Raw genomic sequence first — 19,695 nt, 5'->3', positions numbered from 1 at the left:
AAGTTTATAAACAAAATATTTTATACAAAATCAAGTTATTAAAAAATATTTCCTAGGCTTATATTTTAAATTATTTTGTTTTCAATTTTATTTTATGATTTTCAACTAATGTATATTGTGTTGTAAATATTTAAATTAAGTCAGGCTAATTCCTAGACATCTTTACAGCCTATCCATTAGGTAACCATTTCGCCTTATAGATAATTATATACCCTCAAAAATAAATTGAACCAAAAATCAATAAAGCACAAATTATATCTATTTTTACTATTATTGTGACGCTTCATTAAAGTTTATAATAATATGTAACTTACCCGTAGCAAACACACGTCACGCATATTAATAAGCTTTATATTTGCGCCTATTTTAGTTATTTTCCACGGAATCTCATTTAATATGGTTTTCAAAACATGCAGTATCCTATTTGTTTATTGATTCTAAGAAAATGATATTTTGCTATCATCTATTAATTAAATAAAGTGATGATTTTTGATAGAATGATCTATCTTTAAAAATAGCTAAGGTTTATCTTTCAATAACATAATTATTATCTTTGTCTTAAATACGTGTAACGAGAAAGAGAACTAATCATCGGAATTAAAAAGGAAAAGTTTTTCCCCCTTTTCTTTAAAAACTATGATTAACACAGTTTACATACAAAACGGTTTTGAATATTTTTTAACACAATGATAGTAAATATATCACTTTACCTTATAATTGTTTAGACTAAACAATATAAGGAAAAGCGATTAATAAATACCAGTTTTTTACCTGTTCCAATTGATACAAGTTAGTATTTAATGGGATTGTTATTTGTTTTTACTATGTAGATAAACATACAAGTTATGTAACACCTTCCATAATGCAAGCCGGTCACGGCGGTCAAGCTTTACAAATGATGCATAAAATACTAAGGACATGATTACATATTTATTATTTTACAAAAAAACTTGCTTATGTATTTAAAGTAGGTAAGTATCAAATACAAGTATTTGTCCATGTCTCTTGCAAGTACTACAAAAAACACCAGTTTACAACGGTCAAGTTTGTCAATTAAAAAATACTACTTTGTCTTTAAAGCAAGTTCTATTCGCAAATCTTGTAAGATGCATTGATAAGTGCTAATATTGTTACTGGGCTACTTAGCAGTCACACATACACGGCTAATTAACGAACAAGGAAACACGCGTAAGAAACGACTCGCTAATTTTGGAAGCATTCTATTTTTAAAGTCTGTTATCGTCGATCACGTGACTTCCTAATTTAGTGGGTGTTGTAATGGCGGCTCATCGACCTAGGGCAAGGAGGATGTTGGGAATCATGGCAGAGCAGCGCTCAGGCGCTCGGCGAGCCAGTCTCGGACGATTGAGTCATCTGCATAGTGGACAGGATGGCGGCAGTTAGCGCACGCTGCAAGACTCAAGTGAACACTGGAGAACTACACTTTTATCAATTCGACCGAACCCTTTGAAATATTCGTTCGAAATCCAACAAGATAATTGTCGATTGCAATAAAATTTTATTTAAATTCTTTTCATGAATGGCAACGACTTCCTCCCAGGACTAAAAAAGGTCCTATTGTAACAGTTTCCTGTTGTGAAAAAAAAAATAAAAAAAACTCTGTTAAGTAGATAACACAATGCATTATGTGCACTGCACAGCTTTATGTCCTTTCGATCTGTGCAATGATCAGTGTGTCAATTGATGCGAAATGAGACTGTATTGAAAAATTGCAAACGCTGTTAGTGCCCAACAATAGAGACTTTAACTGGATAAGAAAGACCAGTTAGCGGCAATAACAGGCATCCTTATCAACCGGCTCCGCTTTGTTAGGCAAAGGTGTTGCATTATACAGCCACATGACAATTGTACGCTAGTTAGAGTTTGAACCTCAGATATTGCAATCTTGTAGCAATCAGTTGTGTTATATACGATTATTTCCAATAACATATAGATGTTATAAGTACAATAGAGTTATTTTAAATTCAGAGCCAATATTTTTATTTGATCGGTCTCTTTTTCGAAACGTGGGTTTTCATTTCAGTATTCTTTCAAAATTAACATCTTCCCTTTAAAATTAATCCTTTCCTCTCCCGATTTTAATTGAGACCTTTCCAAAAGATGCTTACCTAACTTATAACGAACGTATGACTGCTAAAACAGAAACAAAGCACTCGACGTGAGTACCTAACTACACCAGTCAATGTTAAACGGATGGCCTGAGCTGATGTTATTAAGAGTGACAAGTTCAAGATATCCTCGCCCCAGCTGCACACACAGACAGAGTGTACGCAAGGTTACAATAAATAGTTCAACTGTATCTTGACATTGCAATTGAAGTGCAGCTATAGTAACCTACAACCTACTAAAATTAACGAGTGCCTTGCTCTAGGAACGCAGAGTCGAAATCGCGACGTTTTGAGGTACAGAGGCAAGAGAAGAGTTAAGAAACAGAAAACTGATCGCCAATGTAATTTACTACCGTACATACTTAACCTAGGTTTTAATTTGTTGTTATAACAGCATATAACAGCATATAACAGCATGGGAAAAGGCTAGGCCGAGGATGATGAACAGCATATAATATCTCCATTATCTTAATCAAATAATTCAAACTATCTAGAACGGTCAAGACATAGGTACAGTTTAGCGACAAACGGATGGATAGACGGAATGTTGGACAGTTTCAAAGCCTTAGCAATAAGGTTCATTTTCAGATTCAGAAACTTTCAAAACGAAATTACTTAAATGCCTGTCATATTAGTTCTTGGCTTCTATTGACTTATGCATACTTGAACTTAATTAAATTAACTGTGCCGAGGTTAACTTCTGTGACTAATTTAATATTACGAAACTTGAAATGCACTTATAAGAATCTAAAAAGTGTCGTTGTGCCTTTTTGGACGACTACTTTCGAAATATTTAATATATCTATAGCTAAGTTATGTCATACTCCAAGTAGCATAAATTTGCTGTTTTCAGCTGGATCTGACTAAAATAGGTCTCTCATACCGGATTGAGCTGAAACATTCTTGAATAGAGCGACTGCCAATAAAAATCATTTTATTCCGTGACAGTATTTCATAGATAATAAATTTAATTTTGCTGGCAGAATTAAATTAGTCAACATATCAAAATTAAGAAATACTAAGTACCGTAATGATTGTGAAATTGGTAATAGAATCGTTAAGTGATATCTTGGTGTACATCATCGCAAACATTGAAATAGCCTTCTCTCATCACCTTTTAACAATGTGCCACAATCTATTTCTCTATTTGGCAGCACAAGGTACAGTCATACAGAAACATTCAACCGAATTCGCACCCTGTGAAATAATTAATAGATGAAAATTGTATCGTCACGAAAAAAGTGCGTAACAACAAACTAGTGATTTTATCATTGATAGCACATGATATTGTAGGGCCACAGTATACAACCTTTTATTTATAAAGCAAATTAATACGTACATGTCAAAAGCGTATAGACCATGTCACAAGTGGAATTTTCCCATAGTATTTTTAAATAGGTTACCGTTTGCGAGAGCTTTAAATAGATTTCAAATTATCACGTTTATTTTTGCTTCGCTACTATCTTGTGTGAGCCAAGTTATTTATTATGTCGTCTTTTTCATCATATTTTCAGTTAACACTGAGATATTAAAGTGCGAGTAGCGAAAGAACAATGACTAAAGATCTTAGATCAGTTAATCAGGATCTAATGAAAGATTCCTTCGTAAGAAAAGTCGGAGGAAAACCAACACCGGTCGCACGTTGCATTTTTAAGCAAAGCTTTTTAAGCAACATTTCTCATTGGTATCTATTCATAACAATATTCTTGTGGGTTTCTTAGAGATTAAACATTGCATTTTGAATCTGGCTCAAATAGGAGATGGAACATCATTGACCTCTGTAAACTCAAATGTACTAAACAGCCGTCATAGTCAGAATTTTTTTCGTTTAATGTTATTTTTGTGCATTAGAATAAATAATAATCTATTCATTTATGATGTAGCATATTTTGCTTTAAAGGTCTTACTTTTTTCAGCAAATATTGCAGCTAATTATTGATCAAACTTCATTATTATACGGTTACAAGTATTCCACAGATTGATGTGCGGATATCACCATTTAGCATCAATTACTAACCAGCATTTATTCAAACATTGTTAAGAACACATTAAGTTGTCTCAATAAATCTATTTCGAATAAATTAATTATTAATGAATCTGAGAGTTACGCAGACGTGATAATTACAATGTTATAAACAAATAAATTTATAAAATATTACACGCATGAATTAAGTGGCGAAGGTATAAGAGTTACAATTGTTATGTCATTAATTATGTGTGTTTTGCGATGATTTTATTCAAGTTTTTGCTATAGCCTGTACACGTAATTAGTCTTTGGCGTAATGACAATAAAATGATTGTAATTACTTAGATATCATACGATGACTTGAGGCAGTGACACATCTATGTAGGTTACCAATTTATATATGTAATATATATGTTAGATATATATACTTTATTTACTCATAAAGTATATTTTACTCTTAAGGTTCTCACACATTTTTCTCTCATGGCTCATTTGATTTGGTCAACAGTAGAACATTCGAGTGTCAATAATTGTTTTAATGCTACGTAATTATACACAACTAGCTTTTCGCCCGCGGTTTCGCCCGCGTCGATGTCGGTTATATCGCGTTTCCAAGAGAACTCTTCAAAAGTCCGGGATAAAAACTATCCTATGTTCTTTCTCAAGATCAACTCAATCTGTACAAATCGGTTCAGTGGTTTAGACGTGAAAGCGTAACAGATAGACAGACAGAATTTTTTTCGCATTTATAATATTAGTATTGATTATATTTCGTGTCAACCAATAAAATAATACAATTACTAATAAGATATACAATTTTCCTAATGGAATACGGTTTCCCACACAAATACACCAACACGTGTAGTAATGATGACTCTAGTATCTATAATTTATTGAATTTGTACGATTAAGTAATTAGTCACTGTTCCATTACTGCATTTTCTTCGTATTTTGTTTTGTTTCTGTATTTTTTCCATTCTTATTTACTCTGAGACATAGCTGACAAACTGTGATGAATAGTGAGGAAAATTGATTCTAAATATTCGAAGCTGATATCGCAAACCCACCGTAAGCTAGCGTGATCATCAAAGGCCATTCCTTCTCAATATAGCATACTAGCGAAATTGATCGGGCACGAAATTTAAAATCCAGAGAAAAACTACCCTATGTGTTAATCCAGGTTAAACTATCTGTGTACCAAATTTAATCCAATTCCGTTCAGTAGTTTTTGCGTAAAAGAGTAACGAACATCCATTAATTCTTACAAACTTTAGCGTTTTTAATATTTAAAGGATTTTTACCCATTTATAGGCTGGTATTACACGCTGGTTTAATTTTCCCCGCTCTGACGCTGGTTTAGCCGCTCGCTCTGGGCCGCGTCCAACTCTGTTGCACTCACTTGTTTGTAAATATGAGTGATGGGATTTGTTGACGATCTAAATACGGTCACTGCAGTCACAGATACAATTCCTAGAAAACAATTCTATAGATAGTCCAGTTATTCTAGAAGTGTGTCTCCGGGCACGTGTGTGATTATTGACAGTTTGGCTTCACGCTGTGAGGGTGAATACCCATTTGTTTATTCGAACTTATTGGAGGTATTGAGGTGGATGAGGATAATCTAGCTGAAAAATATATGATTGAAATTTATAAAAGGCGAGGAAAGAGGATCAATCGTTAATATGACAATTAACTTATGAGACATTACTTAAAGATGTATTTTGAAGCAAGACCCGCACATAGGTATATCTAATATACATATTTCTCAGAGTCCGCTGACTCACTCAAGATACTAGATAGATCTAGAATATTACAAATCAAGTAATTTATAAGTAATGACTGAATCATACAGCACAGGTGCCAAATAAATAAACAAGAGACTATTAGCGCCATATCTTAGAATTCAGACTATATACGTAGGTATGTTTGTCAATATTATTGAAAAATACCAGAATCGTGAGCCGTGGGCACATATTTAGATATTTACCTTAATAATACACATCTTTTAAGTATTTTCACAAGTGTAATATAACGTTTACTTAGTAATTAGTATCGTCTTATATCTAAAATACAAGTATGTTAATTGGTAAAAAATATAAGGAGTTCTAAACAAACTGATAATTTGATTCTGTATTCATTGGAACTAAAACAAATATTTTCTTACACGAAAACACAAGCTTTTTACGTTTAAAACGGTCAGGGGTTCGACAAACTTTAAAGTTACTCAGACAAAGATACAAAGACAAGACAAGAAAAGCAAATGAGAATTATTTCTTATATGGGTTTCTGGTCCCAGACTGGTGGCTGACAAGATTGTTTTTTTTTTTTTTATATCTGTTAAGGAAAAAAGACCTGACTATTTTATATCGACTTTCAGCTTGATACCTACAGGCTTTTCCTGAAAAAATATGGGTGTATAGACAGACCGACAGACGAACAGACGAACAACGAAGGGTTCCGTCTTTCCCGTCCGAGGCACGGAATGTAAAAAATAATTGATAAGCATTCATTCACCTCTGTTACTCCTAATAATACGTAGTAATTGTAAAGTGTAGTTAAAGTCGTCTTGACAGACATCTGCAAACAGAACTAAGTTCGAAACAACTTGTTGAACTTCAAGGAAACGACAACAAGCAATTAACTTCTATGTAAATAAGTTATCGGACGTAATGACTTCACCTACTTCATCGGTTTAAAAGGTAAACAATCTTAGTGTAACAAACACAGGAAAGAAGTACTGAAAAATTTCAGTGATCTTTTAAAATCTTTAGTGTTGGCTTTAAGTCCCGTTTCATTTTTAAACTGAGTTTTGAGACAAAGAGAAAAGAATGGGGTAAAGGTATCACAAGAAAGATTTTAACTAAAAGTACACTAAGCTACGAAAGTCCGACACTCAAGCTTTAAAAGACGAGAGTGGTTTGGTCAATTCGAGCCCTCTTATTGCCGACTGAACAAAAAAGATAAGCGGATGTAATCTCGTTCATCTCTTTATACTTAGTGTTAGAAATAACTAGCGGAAATAGCGAATGACCTCATTTATCGCGTTTACCCGCCATTCCTGTGAAAACACCAAATCTAGTACCTAAAAAAACACAATTATTGAACCATTGAAAATTACACACTAGTTCGCTTAAATAAATATACTTATACTGATTTTGTCAGTTTAGTCAATTTGATCCAAAAATTGACGAATTTACTCACTATATGTTGAAATAGTATCAATCTTAAATCACCTCTGATCTCTTTGCCAAGTCCGTGCTAAAATTCACGCGGAACCATTAAAATAATTGAAGATTATCTACGAATATATATAGATACCATATAAAATTATAAGATGACAATTGACGTGGTGTTATAATTGAAACGAACACGCGATACCAACGGCTCTCTAGGAAGAAAATTCGATAAATCTTATCGTTGATAAATACTATCAAACCTATGGAGATGGCAGGTCAAGGTCACACGACTTATCTATTGAAATGTCATCTGTTCAAATTGACACTTAGGAACACAATTTTAACTTTTCTAGAGGATACTTTGTCTTGACATTGTGTCGACGCATTACTTAAAACCATTTTATTCTAAAAAATGCAATAATTAGTTTTAATGTAAAAATTTTATACCTCATTACAAAGTCACGGTTGACGGTCACGTTTAAGCTTCACACCTAATTAAATTTCGCTTTGAAACTATTCGAAGATGTACCAAACAATTTAACGAAATGCTAAAAATTCCCAATTTTACAATGACATATATTCAAAAAGCGAATTTGTATTACAATACTTGTGTTTTTGCGATGCACTCAGCCTTACTATATTTAAAAGGAGTTTTTAACTAATAATATTTTGTTTATAGTTGTGTAATTGTGTATTTGTGATTTTCAGGAGGCAGAGGAATGGGCTCGGCGGCAGAGCGGGCCTATGGTCAATCCTTCCTTCGAACCGGACGACTTCCTTCCTCAAAGGTGAGCAGAATATGATATTATCAAATAAATAGCAATATGCCATATGGACAAGTATGTGTACTACATGTAAAAGGAAATCAACCTAATATACGATTGGGCGAATCAGTAAATTTGCAAAACTGAAATGCAAAAACATTGAAATGCAAGGTTAACCCCGAACAAATCATATATACCTACAATACTTATTTGCAAGTTACATAAATGCTTCTAATACGACTACACAATATCGAGTAGGTGTCTGTACATTACGGGGCCGCAAGCCGACAGAATCATAAGTGATCAATCATCGCCGGCAATGTACGCGCGATATTCCAGACCACCAATCAAGCTTAACTCAATGTTCAGTAACTTTCCATAAAACGGTACTTATTTATTATTAAGCCCTTCAAGCGAACCGCCCCGGGTCACGGAAGGTCAATTAATAGCAAGACCTGGACCTCGCGACCTCGACCTTATCAAGTCTTTAGAACATGGAAGAAAACAATTGAATGCTTCTCAGTTTAGAACTAGATATGCTGGACACATTGACGTCACATCTTAATTACCCATTGTGCAGCATTTATTGGCCTTCCCTACCGGATAACAATACAAATATTACAGGATATCTATATTGGTCGGATTCTACGAAATTGTAAAATAATATACTTCTTGCATGAGCAGATAGAAGAAAAATGTATTGGGAACTGGGAATTAAAAGTTAAAGTAAAAAAGTGCCACAAATTAAAAGTGTCTGTCCGGGGCGCAAACAACTGGCACTATAAAAGTAATAATGCGAACTTAGGTACTTGGTCTATTCTCTATCAGTGAATCATGAGATGATGCAGAAAAATATGAATTAGCTACACTTATTAAAAAGAAGAATGTACCTAAGTTTTCCATCTAATATATTGTGTCTCATCATTACTTCTCTGGCACATTGGCAGCTCAAACGGTAACCGTTTAAATCATTCTGCCACCGTTCGTTTAAACGCCGTCCGGCCGATCTCTCCCATTGTGTCCCTAGCCCAGCGACGACTGTCTTTACGACTGAATTCACTACTAATAGTACCCAAATGAAATACAAATGGGAATACCATTGCCTAAAGGTAATTACATAATATAAGATCTGGGTTTAAAGTTTATGCTGTCAGCACTTCAATGCCAAATCCGAATATAGATTTATTGCTAATTCAGTGGTTTTGATATCAACATATCTATTAATCTCCATCATAACCGCATAAGATAGACTAAACTTATTACCAGCTATAGCGTCCGGCCGTCGAAATCCGGTTTACAATCTAATTTTGTACACAAGTCCACATTTTATAGTATGTATAGTAATTTGAGTTAGTGACCTACACCAGTGCAAATTGCAATGACTTAATACTAGCATAATCTTTAAGCTACCCAAGAGGGTCGAAAGCTAGTGAATTTCTTGGCTTTTATATACTTTTATTTTCAAAATAATACAAACACAGAAAGCAATGTAAAAACCTTAAAATATGCCTTAGAATATTCGCACTTAATTCACCTATAATTAGTTGAAATCGGTCAACCCGTTCGGGAGCTATGATGCCACAGAGTTTCAATAAAATGAAAACTCGAAAATGGTACTTATATAAATGATAAAATATTGTGAAAGTCAGTAGCGAAGGAGACTAAAAGAAGAAGATGCTTTTTAAATTTTCGGACGAATTTGGTTTCTAGAAACTTTGTTTTTTTCTAATAGCTCCATTGTATAATTGGGTTCCTTTAAGGCTTTCTTCCATTTGTTGAATGAAAAAACAACAATAAACTAATACAATAAAGAGCATGTGAACAGTGCACGGGTTCTAATTTCATCGGTAATTAGCTGACGCTATTTCTACAAATAGAGCCTAACACCATGACCTTACTAAAGCTGGAAATCAATAACAGCCAGATTAACTGTTTGCGTTGTACAACATGCACCCCGTGGGCTGCAGCACTCGCCAACAGTCTTCAGCCAGCCTTCGGATGTACAACAAGTTCCGTTAATGCATGCCGAGTCCTCGGAACTTCTGCAGGTCTAAGCGAACGCTCCTCTGCCAATAAAAAACATAATTGTTAATCAATAAATGTCAGCAACCTGCGGTCTCCTAGCAATGCCAAACTGAAGGGGTATGGAGGGGTACGTGCACACATAACCTTTTTCGTTAGCAATTTTATTTACATAGTTTTTTTCTGTCAATTAATTTTGTTTTTTTTTTATTACAAAGTGGCTTGTAGTGAGTGTTAAGGTTTATAAGCGAAGTTAACGATGGTGTTTAGCGAGCACCGTGCCGCGATCATAATTTCGGTGGTGTTTGTTCGTTTTAGTTTACAAAGAAATCAGCTGAAGGTACAGTCCGTTCGAGAGATATTTTAGTTTTATTCTAAACTTTATTCCTGTTGAATTACTATTATTTGAACCCTAAAGTACTTTCGAAGACCAATTATGAAAATGTTTAGCCATTTTTTACGTGCAAAAATAAAGTTGAAACCGTCAATGTTAAAAAAGTATATAAAATACTGTTCTGGTTAAATCAATATTTTATTTTCTTTTATTAGTACTAAAATTAATAAATAGTGGGCTACGTATTGCGTGGGCCGTTGTAGGCGAAATTCCGCGAACAAATCAATCGTTATCTAACAATCAATAATTATGCTTCACCATAAAATATTCCATGAAGGGTAAGAAAATATTTCAGTAAAAGAAAATCGGCAAAAACAAAATAGATGCTTGAAGAAAATATAATAGACATATAGCAGCCAGTACCTAATTTGAAAACGGAAAAAAATGGGAACAGTCGTGTTTTTGATTCATATTAAATCAACGAAACATCAAGTATGGAAGCTCTTCAGCACAACAACATCGAATAGCGTACCAAAACACAGACCCTTAAATAGAAGGACAAAAATTTAAATGTATTTCTTTATTTAACAGCCTATCACCGGTGAAGGATGAGAAGAAGAGGCCGGGAGACAAGGGGATCTTCCTCGTCAACATGAAGGAGAAGAACATTCCGGAGGTGGAAGAGTACGAGCCTTACGACAACAGGGTCGTGGAACATCCTACCACGTGAGTACACCTTCATATGAAATAACTGCGGGAGAAATTAGATCCTCACTTAGTATCGGGATCTGTAAAGTTAAATAGCTCGCGTTAAGACTGGTCCGAGTAAAAGCTTTGGACAAGTGAAAATCTAGTCACTCGTCGAATGTAATTCCTATGCGACCGAAGTTTGAATTTCGTCATATTAGATAATATGTTGGCCAGAAAATAGACCTGTAGGTATACCACCCGTTTTAGAGTAATATCATAAACCTGTCAGGCAAAATACTGAGAGTAGAGCATTTCTCTTCTACACCCCCAATATTACTACTTTAAGACGTGGTGATGATAGGCCCTCTGTACGTACTCACGTGATGATCTTAGGAGAGATGATAAAAGGGTATGGAAGGAATATTTACGAATGACTCGTTCTTGTGATTATTCCCTTAGTCACAAAGAGATAGGGACAGTCTAAAATCGTTGAAGTCCAAAATAGTTTTCATTTCCAGTGTAGAGTAAGTTAAACATGTAGAAATACCTTATATATTTCGAAAATATCGATCAAATTTTGATCAGCTCAAGTTATTTTAGTAGATAATTTAATTTCTATACAATTATGAAGAGTAATAAATTTCCTCGACGAAAGTTGACCATTTCTCTGTCTACAAGTGTTCTTTTCTAAATCAAGTAAATTTATAATATCATTCGAACCTTGACAATATCCACGTCACTAAAAATTATCGGTTCATCACTGACCATGACTTTAAAATAACGACTCTGAATGGTTACCCTTATGGTGTACTTATATTTATTTATACCTCTAACACATGAAAATTGTACAAAAGAGAATATATTATGGGTGTATAGTATGATTATATGAATACTTCTAAGAAAAATATTGACCTAATTTGTAGAAAATTTATAGAAATTACAAGTTAAGGTCACGTGATTAATCCAAGCGATCTTGGTTGTTTTCATTCAACCCAATCCTCACCTCAACCTTACCAAGTCTGGCCCTAATTCTACTATTTACAATTGGCACTATTCGCATTATTCTAAGCATTTATCCTACACTATAATTGGAAATTCAGTACGGGCCGAAACTCTCACGACCTGTACGATGAATAAATTTATATTTTTTTATTTTGATTTGGCAAAATGCTTAAGAGAGTAGGAATACTTCAAATTTTATCCAATTGCGATTAATCCATCGGCCATTTTAAATAGCAAAATAGGAGCCAAGTGGGAACTCTGTCGTTCCCATAACAAAAATTCATACAAAGAAAACGTAATTTTTATTATATAACTGCACTATGATTCGGTGCGATACGCTGTGGTACGGAACCCTTGTTTCGTGAGTCTGATTCGTAATTGACTGATATTGATTGTGTACTCCAATGTAACTGAGTAATGCATGTTTGTACTGCTTCATGAACGGTAAATATCATAACTTTAAACATGGTTGACTTTGAGCTGTGCGAGTTTTTGATCAATTTTTTTTTTCAAGTTTTAAGTTAAAATGATAATCATTCATCGACTGAGCTGGGCAAGCTAAAAAGTAATAATCATTATTTTCATTAGTTCAGCACTGCCAAGTACCAAAAAATAAAGTTATGAACAAACTAGCTGTTGCTTGCGGTTACATCTGCAAAAACAATTCCCTATTTGATGATGTCGAATAAAAGTCAGCTATGAGTAAATAGAAGGAGTCAGCTAGCTAAATAACAAATTTCATCGAATTCGGTCCAGCCCTTTAGGTGTAAATAGAAAACAAAGATACACGCACACTCACATACTTTCGCATTTATAATGTTAGTATGATTATTGTGTTGTACCGCATACGACGATTGCTATTGCGAATTACATAGTCTACATAAACATGATTCTTGACTCTTTGCTCTATACTTAGTGCAACTTTAATAGTATTTCATTATGTTCACAACATACACTTAGTATCAAACAGCGGTATTGCATCATTATTATTTATAATAATTAGTTCAATCGATTGCATTAAAGGTTGCCAATCCAAATACTAGTTAAGCAAGCTAGCGATACCTGCAGAACAATTTTTTTGGGGCTTTTGACGTGTTGGTCAAGAACTCTTTGTTCTCAAAAACAAAGTCTGAATACGTTGGATGATAATTCTATAATTTTAAAAAGTACTATTTCATACAGAAGCAATTTTAACTTGAATACGTGTTGAAACAGACGTCATTTACACAGAGTTAAGTAATCAATATGTCTTTCTAATTTTACTGTCAGCAACAAAGAATATTAGTTATTCAAGGGTTGGTGGTCGGCCGGCAACCGGCACAAGACGTCTGTCGCCTGACGTTATAATTGCTCCATATCATTAAAATTCATAGAAATCGATTGCATATAATCGCAGTATGAGGTTTATACAGATTTATAGACGGTTTCTTTACATGCACAAAGAAACCCAAACTCAAAACAAACATTTTTGAATTACACAAATTCTTCTCTTAAGAGTGGATCATGGTAACATTTACCAATTAGCTGAAGATCGTATAACCGCAAAATCCCCTTCGGCGTTTACCCAAAAATACTATCTCTTTGAACACCCTTGATAAACGGCGGAGTACCGTGAATCATTTTAACTTATAAATAAATCGCCTGCTTCCGCAAATACTTCCTGCTCGGATTTCCTTTTTAGTAATGACAAATGATCACAAGGATTTATCCTCATGTTTGCAATGACAGCTTGCGAATGCCCAAAACATGACTAAACCGAAGTACAATTACATGGACTATGTTTTTTGAATTGAGATGAAAGCATAAAACCGTACCAATCTCGAAAATAGCCCAACGAGGGGTCAAAGGGCGGCCTGGACTTGTACCATAACCGCCATTAGATATGTCGCGAAGCAAGAGACTAGGACAGGAGTATTTTCAAAGAGAACAACAGAATATTATAGAAATAAATTAAAATAAGCATTCGTATAAAATAGTAGGTACATAGATGACCACATATTTATCATACCACCTACTACCCTGTCCAAGTACACGATATCCATTTTAAGTATTCACTTGTTCTATGACATAATTGTTCTAAACCGTATAATTTGCACGTGTCTTAAACACGTGTGCAGTTCTCAACTTCAGCTCAATGCGAAGCTTATGCGATCTTCAGCAATAGAAAAATGTAAATGTAGAATAATTGATTTTAATCTTGAAACGTGCGCATTGAATATGTAATTTGTCATATGTGTTAATACAAGTTGCAAGTTCAATATGGCGTAGTTATGTACCATTATCTGTGCACCTAACATAATGTTTACAAATAAACGTTTTCTAATGAAAGAAAAATGCAAATTTAGGAGGAATTGATTAAATTAAGTCTACATGCGGGTCTCGTGAAAAAGAGTTATTGATTTAACGTGAACTAAGATTAGCATTTAATTCACTTTTCTTATTACCACACTTGTCTTTATTGTTATATCTTCATCGATTTTTCATTCAAGCAAAAAGCGAAAAACCATTCTGTCATAAATACTTCCGTAGTGTAAAAGCGGAAGAAAATCTCTGTTGTTAGATATTATTTTTATGTAGCTATGTAAGACATTATTTCCACCAACATCTTGTTTACAAACCAGAGCACGTAAAGCGTCCTCTAGTTCTCACCTTGCATGGCAGGAAAACCTAACCATTATCAATTCTCGCATAGAATATATAAGTACATAATACATACATAGTACACAAGACTATGTACGTATCGGGAAAATACCTTAACCGCTGACATTAGTAACAGTGATCTAAATGACATTTATGGCAAATTATTTCTTATTTACAAAATTGCAAAAAAAAGTCTCAAGTGTTTCCCAGTATTTGCGCCCTAGCGAATAACGCACTCTGGTTTCAGTGTCATTCCAGTGAAGTCAGTCTGACATCTAACTGATCTGGTATCGTCTTCCCTGAGAAGAGCAGATCTAAGTCTTTAACAAGCATGCAGTTAGCATTAAATCTTAAACACTGATTATCTGATTATTGTATGTATTCATTTTATTTCTTATTTCTATGTTATGTATGTTTATGTATACCTTTACATGTTTTTAACAATAGTGCACCACCTACCTCTGTACATACTGATACTTTTCCTGTCCATCCAAAGGTTGTCTGGAAGATATCGCTTTTAGCGATAAGACCGCCATTGTACCCTAACATTGTATGTATTAAGAATCACTGCTGTAATTCCATGGTGTACAATAAAGAATATTCTAATCTAAAAATAAATCTCAATAAGATCCTACGAAGAAACTCTTGTTAAAAGCAAAAACTATCGTAATTCTACCATGATAAATGGACAATTGACAATGAGCGTGGACATTTCCACCAAAATCCAAGGCTAGGTTAGAAATCAAAAATTTAAAAATATTTATTTACTTTCGCCCGCGACTTCGTTCGCGTTGAATAGTGACTTACGGCAGAAAAGTATAGATAGCCGTGTCCGCGACTCTAATCGCTAATCTAATCTGTAACTCTCATAGAGTGTAACCAATGTGCGCTTTCCTCTGCTGATTCTTGAGAACGCGCATCTTGGCATCTTTTGGATTTTTGGGATAAAAATGATCGTTTTTAGTTGGCATTGATTGTATGATTAATCGACGGTAACTGAGGCTACCTTACGCTTACGAAATCTAAGCGTCTACTTAAATAATAAAACTGATCGGAAATAACTTCAAAATTAAAGTCTTAAAAATATATAAGTAGGTAAACTACCAAAACTACACCTAAAAGTATTTGATACCTAGGTACCTAGGTATTTATAACTATTGCTAAATAAATTTTACTAAAACTAAATAATACTCTTTTTAATATATTAAACAATACCAAAATAACTAATATACGTACCCACTATAAATTCACCTATAAAGAAATAAATGGAAACAATTATTATAACAAAACACTACCTAACGACCTACCATTAACCTATCTATCTACTGCTAATTCAGCTATAAAGAAATAAAAGTAAACTATGAATTTATTTAATCACTCCCAAAACCACTTATACCTATTTCATGCAATAGCAACAAAACAAATCTTAAAATAAACGATTTAAAGACTAAAAGTAAGATAAACCTGTTTTGATAATATTACAATCATTGTCTGTCAATAAGGTCGAACAGCATTGCATGAAGCTAGCGCGCAGACTGCGCCGCGAAGTGCATCGAGCGCGACAACCGATACACAAAAATAATCCTTATAGCATGATTCAGTTTTCACGCGCGATATAACTTTGGTTTTTGTGTACCGATTTATATGATTCTTTTATTTATTGAATAGGTAATAATGTCAACTTTTATTAATTAGGGATGAGTGCGAGTGTTGCAAACGCAAGATATAGTTAGAATAAACTAATATAATCAGAAAGCTCATAACTGCTTAGCTATCGGGAGTTACACGTATTATTGTGAGTCAACCATAAAAGGTAGACATATGCTGTCTGACTGTCAAGGAATATTTTTACATAATTTTAAGGTAAACATTTCCGTGATACATGATTTTTGTGTAGCTTTAACCATTAAGGCTACACGCGCGACGGAAGCTTAAAAAACGGAGTAACTTCTCCCGTTTTCCCAACATTTCATTCACTGCTCTGCTCCTATTGATCATAGCGTGATGAAAAGTATACTATAACCTGCCCAGGAGTGTGAAGAATAATTGTACCAAGTTTCATTAAAATCCGTTCATTAGTGTTTGTTTCTATAAAGAACATACAGACAGACAGACAGATAGACAAAAATTTTACTGATTGCATTTTTGGCATCAGTATCGATCACTAATCACCCCCTAATAGTTATTTTTTAAATATATTTCACGTACAGAATTTACCCCTCTACAATTGTATTATAAGTATAGATACATAATTATTAAATACAGAAAATATAAGACTTATATTAATACATTGGTCCACAAAACTGTTTTGAACAGTTCGACTGTGGACTTCTGTTGAGTGTCATATAGTTACGCAAAAATGTTAGCTTTGTGATTGTGACTGTCGAATATCAATCATACGCGTACACTAGAAACTTAGTCGTACCTGCTACCTCACGAGTTCAATATGGTCAATGATCGAAAGCGCGGGTTAAATACATGAGGGTACATAATTATTTGATCGTGTAGTATTACATGCAGTACGTAGGTACGTGTTGGGTTGCGTGTGAAGTCTGGCAAGCTGTCCGTAAAGTGCTGGGTAGGGTGAGCTTGCTAGTTCATTTAGAGGCAATTAAAAGCTTACTAAACTTATTTCCTTTCTTGATACATAATAAATGGCTTCCATAGTTTCACAGCCTTGAGTTTCGCACCGAAGACAACGTTAATATTAAATGCATAAGATTCTGTAAACATTTTCAAATTTTGGCCTGAACTCAAGACTTAGACTTGGCTGGGGCACTTCCCTGCCCTTAGATATTTTCCAAAATCTTATCCGTCTGGAAATGGGTGCCTAGAATAGTAAAATTTGCCAATTTTAAGGTACATCTGCTTAGATCTCATTCATCACCAGGTTGCACTGTACTGGAAGAGGCCAGCATTGTCCGCTTATAGCGGATCGATACTTAAAATGGAAAACTGTATGATGTAGGCAATAACTTGGAGATAATGTTTCTTACGTAACACTCGTATAACACACGTTATTAAAATTCCACACCCATGAGGAAAAATCACATGAGATAAAGTCATCGAAGTAATTACTACCTGTACCGATAAGAAGAATAACAAGAATACATTAATTAAGGTACACTATAGTAGTTTACGACGTAAGGTAGGAGAAATATTTGCCCAAAAGGTTAACGAACAACCTAGTGAGTTGAACATGCGATGTTAAAAATCCATGTTTGTAAACTGTAGGAATATGTAATGCCTTGTACGGTCAAAGACCTAGATAATATATTTATTCTAAGCATTTTAAAAGCAACAGATAAAAACGGTGATATTGTTTCTTATTTTTAAAATGATGGCAAGAGTATTTATTTGCTCGCGGTGTCGTGAGTTAATAAAATTGTTTAGGCATTACTACGACTAAGATGAGTTGAAAAATGTCCGAAAGAAGTGTGAACTTAGATTTTCCTTCTATCGATCTAATCTAGATATGAGAAATATATAGGAACATAATTTTCGTTTCGCAGGAACATGGAAACCTTCCTTCACTTGATGAAGGGTAGCTTGGGCACGGGCATCCTGGCGATGCCGCACGCGTTCTCCAACGCCGGCTACGTGGTCGGATCCATCGGTACCGTGGTCATCGGTGTGTTGTGCACCTACTGCATACATATCCTGATAGACGCCTGCTACGTGCTCTGCAAGCGGAGAAAAGTCCCGTCTATGTCGTACACGGCGGCTGCAGAGGCCGCGCTCTCCGAGGGCCCTGACTGGTGCAAGGTGTGCGCTCCTTATGCAGCGTAAGTTTGCCACTTCAGTTTTATTTTGATCATAGTAAAATTAGAATAAGATTAATTATAATTAGATTGAGGTAGTTAAATAGCTGTTTAACTATTGGGACTGCAGTATCATCTTTATCTGTAGATAATATTAACTTGAAGTTTTAACAGAATTATTTATTTTTCCGAACCTAAAACCTTTAGGTAGTAGTAATGGTACAACACACATTAAACTGCAATCGTAAAAGATACAGTCATTAAGCTAATTATATTTGTTTACAGGCACGTGGTAAACGCTTTCCTATTAGTATACCAAATCGGAACTTGCTGCGTCTATGTAGTATTCGTATCGGACAACATACACTTCGTCTTGACGGAGTACTTCGGCGTCGAGATAACAGTATTCCAAGTGATGCTGTGCATCCTACTACCGCTTGTCCTCATCAACTGGGTGCGGGATCTCAAGTACTTGGCACCCTTCTCCGCAATAGCCAACGTGGTGACGATTGTAAGCTTCGGCATCATCCTATACTACCTCTTCAGAGAGGCACCCACGTTGGAAGGGAAAGTGCCAGCTGGAAAGCTAGCCAACTTCCCGTTGTTCTTCGGTACCGTGTTGTTCGCACTTGAAGCTATCGGCGTGGTAAGATATCAATAATTCCTTCAAAATTTTGTAATCATTTGTTGAGCTATCTATCTTTTAGACTTTGCGCGGCTTTTTTCAACAAAATTTTAACTTTATGTCTGCAGATTTTGCCTCTAGAGAACGAGATGAAGACACCCAGAGACTTCGTCGGCAAATTCGGTGTCCTCAACTGCTCCATGATCAGCATTATCATCATGTACGTCGGCATGGGCCTGTTCGGTTACCTGCAATACGGAGACAAGGCTGAAGGCTCCATTACGCTAAACTTACCCTCCCACGTCGATATGTGAGTCATCATTTTGTTTTCTGAACTTTCTGATAATGAATAATCGGCACTGTGTACTTACGTCATGTCGTGTGTTCCAGTCTTGCCAACGTCGTCCAGTGCCTGCTGGCATTTGCCATCTTCATCACGCACGGTCTCGCCTGCTACGTAGCTATCGACATCTTGTGGAACGAGTACATCGGCATCCGCATGATGAACAGCAAGCACAGGATCATCTGGGAATACCTTCTCAGAACCGTCATTGTGCTCTTGACTTGTAAGTACTAAGAATATTTT

At 34.9% G+C, this 19,695-nt stretch overlaps 1 protein-coding gene across 1 annotated transcript in view; it reads left to right on the top strand.

Moving 5' to 3' along the window:
- Positions 1–19,695, top strand: part of LOC113504078 (proton-coupled amino acid transporter-like protein CG1139) — a 48,749-nt gene that overhangs the window by 27,361 nt on the left and 1,693 nt on the right. The window contains exons 2-7 of the mRNA XM_026886176.1: positions 7,980–8,059; positions 10,983–11,117; positions 18,236–18,508; positions 18,770–19,130; positions 19,238–19,419; positions 19,500–19,675. Of these exons, the coding sequence (XP_026741977.1) occupies positions 7,980–8,059; positions 10,983–11,117; positions 18,236–18,508; positions 18,770–19,130; positions 19,238–19,419; positions 19,500–19,675 (1,207 nt within the window). The remainder of the gene's footprint in view (positions 1–7,979; positions 8,060–10,982; positions 11,118–18,235; positions 18,509–18,769; positions 19,131–19,237; positions 19,420–19,499; positions 19,676–19,695) is intronic.

Source organism: Trichoplusia ni, chromosome 21, assembly GCF_003590095.1.
Source record: "Trichoplusia ni isolate ovarian cell line Hi5 chromosome 21, tn1, whole genome shotgun sequence".
NCBI lineage: Eukaryota > Metazoa > Arthropoda > Insecta > Lepidoptera > Noctuidae > Trichoplusia > Trichoplusia ni.
Note: the sequence above shows the minus strand (reverse complement) of the source record. Positions and strands in the feature narration are given on the sequence as shown.